This window comes from Martes martes (assembly GCF_963455335.1).
Source record: "Martes martes genome assembly, chromosome: 1".
NCBI classification, from domain to species: domain Eukaryota; kingdom Metazoa; phylum Chordata; class Mammalia; order Carnivora; family Mustelidae; genus Martes; species Martes martes.
Window position 1 is genome coordinate 191,336,916 of NC_137888.1, and position 9,410 is coordinate 191,346,325.

Sequence of the window (9,410 nt, forward strand, 5' to 3'; positions counted from 1 at the left end):
TTATCTAAACCCTTTGACGTACAATCAAAACAAAATGGACAGAAGATGGAGATGATGAATGATTGCTTTTAGTGGTTCTTCAAGGAAACTGAAGAGTATGAGTAAAAGCCTAACACTGACAATAAAAACATGGATTTTAACAGCTGAGTTTGTTATAGAAGCATGAATCCAGCTGGTAGGTGCTAGTTATGTTGAAGGTGTACTGAATGCCTAACAGTACAGTACAGTCAGCTGTACTGAATGCCTAAATACTAATATACTAAGTACTAATATACCAAATACTAAAAATACTAAAGACTTAGTATTTTTAAGATCTACAATTTAAAATTAATTTATCATTTATATGTAAAGTGTTAATTTTAGCATCTGGCTTCAGTATTATTCATTATTATTCATTACACTATGGCCAACTTGCAATTATAATTTTTAATGTATTAGCGTGATGTTTTAAAAAATGTATTATTAAAGCTTATCTTGAATTTAAGGTTGTCTTTTCAAAACCTAAGTTTTTTAATGAGCAGAGTTTTGTCTTTGATGATTATTAAGCATTATAACTTATTAAAACAGCCATTTGAGTTTCTCAGGAAGTAGTATTTAGGCATTCTTGCTATCTGCTGCTCTGTACCTAAAATGGGATTTAAAAAGTGTCCGGTAATAGTGGAGCATGGCTAAACCACTTAAAAACCAATGTTAGTACGCAAGTTCCTTCTATGAAACAAATTATGGGAGTAGACCCACATTTTTAAAGTGATCTTTTTTTGTTGTTGTTCATTTTCCTGGGCTGCTTAATCATTCTAATTTACACTCTAGGACTTTTTTTTTTTTTTTAAGATTTTTTATTTATTTGACAGAGATCACAAGCAGTCAGAGAGGCAGGCAGAGAGAGAGAAGGAAACAGGCTCACTACTGAGCAGAGAGCCAGACTCGGAGCTCAATCCCAGGACCCTGGGGATCATGACCCGAGCTGAAGGCAGAGGCTTTAACCCACTGAGCCACCCAGGTGCCCCTAGGACTTTTGTATTTTTAATAATGTTTTTCTCCCCAAATCTCTACCAAAGAAGCAATGAGACTGACCTTTGTAATTGGACACAAGTTTATAAGATTAAGTAGGATGATGAGATGAGCTATCTGGAAAAAATTATAGGTTGGGTAATCCCTTGGGAATAATCTAGCTCATGACTGCAACAACATAATTAAACAAGATAAAAATGCATTGGTAGAGGTTGCACTTCTTACCCACTGGGATGACTGTAATCAAAAACACCCAAGTTAGTGAGGATGTGGAGAAACGAACTCTCATACAGCACTGGTGGGAATGTAAAATGGTGTCACCACTGTGGAAAACATTTTGGTAGTTTCTCAAAATGTATATAACCAAAGGAATTAAAGACAGGTGTTCAAACAAAAACATATATGTGAATGTTCATAGGAGCATTATTCACAATAGCCAAAATGTGGAAACAACCGAAACATCCATTTGGATAAACAAAATGTGGTATAACCATACAATAGAATATATTCAGCCATGCAAAGGAATGAGGTACTGATACATGAAACATAGAAGAGCTCTAAAAACATTAATGTAAAGGAAAGCCAGACACAAATGGTCATATATTGTATGATTCCATTTATATGGAATATCCAAAATAGATAAATCCATTGAGGCAGAAAGCAATTAGTAGTTGCCAGGGTCTGGAGGGGAGGAAATGGTGTGACACTACTTAATAGGTCAGTGTGTTTCCTTTTGGGGTGATGAAAATGTTTTGGAACTAGTTGGGGATAATGATTGCCCAATACTGTGAAAGTACTAAATGCAGCGGAATCGAAATTTTAAAATGGTCTTACGTGAATTTCATTTCAATTAAAAAAATGCTTTGGTATTATCCTCTCAAAATATGGTCTTATTGTTCTCAAGCTAGTACTAAAAAATCATGCAATACAGCTCTAGTACCTTCCATGCTGAAGCATGTACTTTCTCATTAAATGGGACCACAGAATTTGATTACCCAAATCAGTTAGAAATCTTCAACTGTTTCCTCTCCCTAAATGAAATCTAGGAGTTTCCTTCTAGTACTAGATTGAGTAAAATATTAGAACGTTCAAAACATTTAAATATCTTTGAATTATGATGAAAGAATTGGTGTTGGCTATAATTTTTTAGGGTGATTTCCACTTTTGTGTTGTCATTTGGATTTTATGGTACACTAGTAATGCAGATCTTTAATTTTCATTAACATGGATTTTAGTTTTCCCTCAAACCAGGTTGTAGGGGACCTCTGCCTTTATTCCAATAGTTGGAGAATAGATCTGATAGGAGAACTAATGAATCATAGGCAGATCTTCTATGATAGTGTTCTTTGGACCCTCTCCCTTATACTGTTTCTCAGGTATACCTCCAGACTGAAACCACCATGCCACATTCTGGTATCAGGCCTGCCTTAGTTCTCTCAGAAAAGTCACCACCCAGTGAAATACTTGGAAATTTGAAACTTATTTTGGTATTCGGAATTTTAAAGAACTTCACATTACAGCCAGAAGTGATTTTTTGGCTAATGTATTATGAACTATAGTATATGTCTGCAATGGCAACTGTGCAAGAGTTCATTTAAAAGGACAGTGTTCTATAATTTTCTTAGTCTTTTGTAATCAATAATATACCATTTTGGGGTATTAATTCCTATAGCAAGAACTTGTGACATCAAAAAATGGGTTCACCATAAAGAGAGGTGCTTTCCATACTTTATTAAATTAAATGTACTAAAAAATCCAAATAGAAATATTTAATCAAAAAGATGGCTTTAAGCTAATAAACATTTCTGAATAACACTTTATTCTAACTCATGAATACAAGGTAATTTTGGTATCCTATTTATACAATTTTCTTAGTGTTCCCTACCTTTGGACTCCAATCATAGTAATATATCTGCATACTGACCAGAGTATACAGCACTTCACAATAATATTCTACATTCTGCTATTCTGAAATGCCGATATAATCTGATCACACACTGGGTAAATATCAAATTTAAAGATTCAGAATGTGGAATGTTTGATAAGTAATTAGTTCTTCCAGCCAAGAGTTCAATCTAGCTAGCCATGGTGTTAATACAGAATCTGAAAGTTTTCCTCATGGGCATGAGTGAGCATGTCATGTTCCCATTTCTTCTTTCAAAATGTTTCTCAACTTTTTGCTTAGAAACTTTGTTTTCTCTCAAGTTATTTTAAGGGTCCTGTCAACCTGTTTGAAAGCAGACCAAAAACATTTTAAAAAGAAAAAATATGTATTTCGCAAAAGAATCAGATTCTGGCATTAATATATTCGTGTATTTCTAAACTAATGTTAAAGTGCTCTCAAAGATGTTATTTAGGAAGGCACAATTTGATAGCATCTACTTTTTACAGCTTTTTCTAAACAAGATCCCAGGAAACTGCCACTTTAATTTTCCCCTTCCAGTGTTTTAAGTACTTCAATGTTCAAACTGAACTCTAAAACTCATTCTCAAACTTACTAAGAGTTAACAGTACAGTGGATAGAATATGAAAGGACAGCCTACTCTATCAAAAAAGTTCTTATGGTACTGGGTTTAGAGATTAGTAACGAATTTGGGACAAAAGCTCTCATGACTGTGGAAAATCAGAATTCTTGAAGTGAGTGGGCTTTTAATATCTAAGATAAAGAAACTAAGTGCAGAAATATGAGATAACATTATAGTTATCCTGAACATTAAAAAGTAACAGCCAAAGCATTACAAATAAGGTATGGTAAAAACTGAGAAGAGCTCAGTTACCACTCTAGGCTAGAAACTAATCACTAAACTGCAATTTCTAATTTTAAAAAGTTTGGCTTCATATTCAAATTTTTTATAGTATATAAATTATATATACAATGTTTTCCTATAACTCAGACTATAATGCTCAAGTCTATAAAAAGAACATTTATTTTAGAAATGCTCAAAAGCCCCACTACTCCCTTTTCTATTTTTAAAAACCAACAATTTCAAAAATACTTCCAGCAGAGAAATGCTCAAAGGTTCACCCAAAATGTCAAGCCCCTATCAGTAGGCAGTTTCTCATAAGGTAATCTCTTATGCTGCATTCTGTAATACGATATAGTCAAATACCCTACTGATTTATGAACATTTTTCATGGGCAAGAAATTATTGAAGAAAATGGGATCAAGTTGAATATGCTGTTATTCACTTTGAACACTAAATTGTGCTTGCATCCTAAAAGTTCAAATGAGCTGCAATAAGAATAAGAATATAAATGTCTATTTGTACCACATACTAAAAAGTAAAATCCTAAAAATAACAGGATGATAGTACCCTATGTTAACTGAAAAATTAAAATTGAGAAGCAATAACAATTGGTGATGGCGTAGTTTAATCTTCCATTAAAGCTCTGAAGTTGTATTAAATAGCTAGCCAACCTGAGGTAGAGGGAGACTCTAATGTTACTCCTTCATGTCAGACTTAGGCCTCTCACTTCAACCTGTATGCATTCTTCCCTAATTATACAAACATGATTCAATCTGAAATGTGTTATGATAGAAAAATTGAAGGATCATTCAAATGGGTTGTTTTTTTTACAAAATTCTTAATTCCTAGTTTAATAAAAGGTACTTATAAAAATGTACATAATAATTCAATGTTCTTCCTGGGAGTCATAAATATATTTGCTTTTCTTCAACAATAGGAAAAAAAGAGAAGTGGGGAAACTGCAAATATTATGAACAGTAATGAAGAGACTGGAACTAACTAGTAGAGTAACAACATGTATCTGTCTAGTTTTCCTCTTTGAAGGTTAGACATAAGCTTTGATTCATATTAAATTTCCTATTAACGCAGACAAATTCCATTAAACACAAGTCTATTTCCATTTTAAATCACATACAAGTGCTATGTGATCAGAGGGATGGGAAACACTAGGTAAGGCCTGGTGGGTGGTAACTTCTTCATGACTAGGTAATGGAATCACCTGTTCAACCTCCAGAGCATTTAAGTCAATGAAAATGTAGTCCAGACATCCATGAAAGCCACCAACATAATTTGTGTAAGCAGGTTCACCACAAGCACTTTTCAATTTGAAGAAATGGGTAAGGGACATGTTGCACCGTTCCTCTTCCCCATTGGAAGCCCAGTCTTCATGATCCTCTGGGATGCTGCCGTTGACAACAAAATGATACATTCCTGTTGATGGGGTACTATTAAAGTCTCCACAAAATATAACCGGTATATCAGGATACAGGTCACACGAGACATGTCTAATGTGAGCCAAGGCTACTGCCATTTGAATGAGACGAATGTACCCACCTGTGAATATAAAAAACATTATTATAAGTACTTTCAAATGTTGCCTTTAAGAAGAAAAAAGCCCACAAACTACATACATCATCTGGGTGACATTCAAAATATGTTTGGAGAAGGGGAACTGGATGAAGGTGGCCCAAAGGTAAAAAACATCTAGTTATGAGACACGTAAGTACTACAGATGTAATGTACAACATAATCACAGTTAACAATGATATATGGTATATTTAAAAGTTGCTGAAAGAGTAGCTCCTACAAGTTCTCATCACAAGGAAAAAAACATTTTTTCAAATCTACATGAGGTGATGGATGTTAACTTACTATGGCAATCATTTTGCAATATATCTAAGTCCCACTTTAGGCCTATATGATGCTATTTATTCTATGCTAATTATATCTCAATAAAACTGAAAGACATAAAGATGTATGTAAAAAGAACAGCCCTACTTAAGTTATCATGTTTACATCACTTGTGAAAACCACTAAAACCTACCTTTTGGATGCCAGTAGAGATGGGTATTAGCAACACATATCCTTTTAGAAGAGTCCTTTGTAGACTGAAGAACAGAAACCTAAAATAAACAAAGGGCCAAGAGTCCAGTTGCCATCAATCTCCTGAACGTTTTTTCTTAATCCAAGACTATATGATGAACTGACAGTTCATAACCTTCCCTGACTGAAAAGCATGACTGCAAGTATGAAATCTAACTTTGGCTACAAGTTTCAGGATACACATGAACTGGATTCAGAATAACATCTTTTTTAATAATAGTCCATCATATAGAAAGTAAGAAAAGGATATATTTTATTTTATTTTATTTTTTTTAAAGATTTTATTTATTTATTTGACAGATCACAAGTAGGCAGAGAGGCAGGCAGAGAGAGAAGGGAGGAAGTAGGAAGCAGGCTCCCTGCTGAGCAGAGAGCCCGATGCGGGGCTCGATCCCAGGACGCTGGGATCATGACCTGAGCTGAAGGCAGCGGCTTTAACCCACTGAGCCACCCAGGCGCCCCGAAAAGGATATATTTTAGAGAACAACATTAAGGTTGGTGTTTTTAAGTGAGTAAAGGCAGGCTTTGAAGTCAGGCCCACACTTAACCATTTATAGCTGTGTGACCTGGAGAGAGACACTTTTTTCCCAAGTAAGTTTGGTCACCGGTTAAAGACACTATTGTCCACCTCAAGGGGGACTGCTGTATGGATTCAAGTGAATGAGCTTACAAAGAGGTGCATGAAACACACTGGGTGCTTAAAAAAAAAGAGAGAGAGAGAGAGAGAGAGAGGTACTCCAAAATCTTACTATGAACAAAACCAGTTACCTAAAAACTCTGAACAAATATATAAATAACATGTTTTTAAAAACTAAGGCAGGTTGGGGCGCCTGGGTGGCTCAGTGGGTTAAAGCCTTTGCCTTCAGCTCAGGTCATGATCCCAGGGTCCTGGGATCGAGCCCCGCATCGGGCTCTCTGCTCAGCAGGGAGCCTGCTTCTCCCCCACACACTCTGCCTGCCTCTCTGCCTACTTGTGATCTCTGCCTGTCAAATAAATAAATAAAATCTTAAAAAAAAAAAAACAAAAAACTAAGGCAGCTTAACACCTGCTCAGTGATGATGTAATATATAAGTAACTGGGTTAAGAATCCTGGCTCCAAACATATGTGAACTTGGGTAAGTAAACTTGACCATTTCCCCATTTACAAAATAACATCTGTAAAAATAGCAGGATTACTATGACCAAAATAAAAATATTAATATTTGTGGAATACTTCATTAAACATGCCACTTACTAAGTACTTTTTTTTTGAGTTTTTATTTAAATTCCAGTTACTTAACATATACTATAATATTAATTTCAGGAACAAAATTTAGTGATTAAATTTTAAGTGCTTTAAAATGCATCAGAACAGTGCTTGGCAAGTAGTAAAATACTAAATACCATATTCTTGTATTCAGCATGTCTTTCCCATGAGATTGTATGCACTATGAAAGTCCGTTTGTCTTGTTCAGAGGTGCCTGGCACACTAGAGGTGTTCAGTATTTGCTCAATGAATGAATGTTCATGTGTATTCTGAGTGAATGCTATGCTTAACCTTTGTGCTTAAGATACAAGAGCAAATACCCTTCAGTAAAATCTGAAAAAAATCTTCCAGTGCTCTAAAAATCGAAGAGTATGTAAAGAGAATGGCAGAGGTACTCTACCTGGAGGACAGAAGATCTCTGGAGCACCCTCTCCTGCGCAGATGGGTACAAAACTAACTTCTCCAGCAGTTCTTTGTGAAGTGGGTCGGACTCCAGGGCTTCATGGAAAGAAATGTCATGCTGGCTAAGGAGAGTGAATTTGGCCTTTCGGTAGAAAGTAGCCAGGCCTTCGTGCTGCTTGATTCTAAACACGCCCTCCAGCCCAAAGGCCTCGAGGGCCGGCACCAAGCTGTCTGTAAACACGTTGCGATCAACCTCTTGCAAACAGATGAGATCAGCGTTGTAGCCCGTGAGCTCCTTCTGGATAAGGTTCTGGCGGTAGTCGAGTTCCAGGGCATAAGGGGCACAGTACGGGTAAAGGACGCTCCTCGAAAACTCAGTCTGGGCGTACGTGTCGGCCAGGAGGTTGTAAGAGACCGTGCGGATGAGAGAGTCATCCGTCACTTTCTTGGTGTAGAGATGCCTGTGGTCAAAGGTGCACGTGCCAGGCCCTGCCTCCACGGGACACACACTTTCCAACTCCCGGCTCGGCCCGAAGCGCTGCCCATTGCCTGGGGTGCAATGAAGCTTCAGTCGGAGCCCGATGTCTGCATTGGACGGCGTGTAGACGCGCTCGTTCACACCGGTCTCCGTCCAACCAGGAGAGGGTGAAGAGGGAGACAATGACGAGGGGCCCCCGCCCTCTGGCTCTGCCGCTCCGGCTTTGGCTTCCTTGTACCAGCGGAAGACGGAACTGGCGGGATCCCCAAATTCGAGGCTGAGCTTGGGGCAAACCGGGAAACCGGCCATGATGTAGCGTGGCAACTGCAGCTCGGTGAAGGCGGGCGGGTTGCGCTCCACCTTGTACTTGACATCGCCAATCTGCAGCACCGCACCGTCCTGCCAGGCGTCCACGTTGAGCACGTCCTCAGCCACTGCCTCCTCCCGGTAGTACAGCTTCACCACCGGCTCGGAGGCCGCAGTCGACTCGGGCCCAGGCCCCGCACAGGCCACGCCACCACTTGCATTTGGCCGGTTCTTCCTGCTCTTCTTGGCGGCGGCCGCCTTAGCGTGGCCTTTAAGGGCATTGGTTGCTATCCGGCTGAGAGCCCGACCCAGCGGCTCGCTTTGGTCGCGCTGCATGTTCTTGTGGCTGCCGTCGGCCAGCGCGAACGACAGGCTTAGCTTAGGCTCGGAGGGCACACAGCGCACTACAGCGCGCTCCATGGCGCCCGCCGCTTTCTCAGTCACCGCCTCGGCCCGAGTGTGCCGCTCCACCGCCGTGCGGACCCCACGAAGCGCGGCGCGGGAACCTGGGAGTCTCCACATGAACCTGGTGGCCCAGCGGCCGCCAAGCCTCAGATGAAGATTGAGGAGCTACAGCGGCCGGCTCCGGAATCCATTCAGTCCCGCAACTTCCGGCCAGAGAAGCAAGGACACTAAGTACTTCCGCTCCGCATTTTCGCCAGGTCGGTTTATACGCTTCCTTTTTTCCGTAGCCACGCCTATCTGCAATCCCTCCCACTTAATCTTTATCTTCAGATAGAGCCATAAGAAGGAGGAAATAAAGAAACTATGGAGATGCCTGAGGGAAATATTGGACTCAGTGTCTTTGTCGAAAGTGCAGTTATAGGGCTGAAGGGAAGGTGCGCCAAGCCGGAAGTCGTTGGGGCGTTGTCATGGGTTCCACTTCCTCTACGGAAGCGGGCATTTTTTCTGAATTCTAGCCGGGGCGTGGAGAACTCGGCCAGGGATTGCCAGCCTGGCTTCCGCCGTGGAGAGCGTTGCCAAGTTCCTCTCCACAGCAATCTCATTACTGCTCGCCCTTTCCCAGGTGTGGGTGGGTTTGTTTCAGGCCGGGCCAGCGCAGACGCACGGAGATGTTTTTGTGGTACTTAGTAACAATTAACGTTACAAGAATTA

The 9,410-nt window shown here is 39.7% G+C and overlaps 1 protein-coding gene across 1 annotated transcript; it reads right to left on the minus strand.

Moving 5' to 3' along the window:
• Nucleotides 1-2,731: 2,731 nt before the first annotated feature.
• PDE12 (phosphodiesterase 12) lies at nucleotides 2,732-8,915 on the minus strand. Its single transcript, XM_080803302.1, has 3 exons — nucleotides 7,509-8,915; nucleotides 5,803-5,881; nucleotides 2,732-5,312 (listed from the first exon to the last, which is right to left on the minus strand). Exons 1-3 carry the CDS (start codon nucleotides 8,814-8,816, stop codon nucleotides 4,870-4,872), a joined length of 1,830 nt encoding a protein of 609 aa, XP_080659428.1. The 5' UTR covers nucleotides 8,817-8,915; the 3' UTR covers nucleotides 2,732-4,869.
• Between the last annotated feature and the right edge of the window lie 495 nt (nucleotides 8,916-9,410).

Excerpts from the sequence above, each read along its gene's own strand:
- PDE12 (XM_080803302.1), bottom strand. The coding sequence starts at position 8,816 with ATGTGGAGACTCCCAGGTTCCCGCGCCGCGCTTCGTGGGGTCCGCACG. Across the intron at positions 5,882-7,508 it reads AGAGATCTTCTGTCCTCCAG|GTTTCTGTTCTTCAGTCTAC; the intron begins GTAGAGTACCTC and ends TGTTTATTTTAG. Across the intron at positions 5,313-5,802 it reads TCTCTACTGGCATCCAAAAG|GTGGGTACATTCGTCTCATT; the intron begins GTAGGTTTTAGT and ends TTATATTCACAG.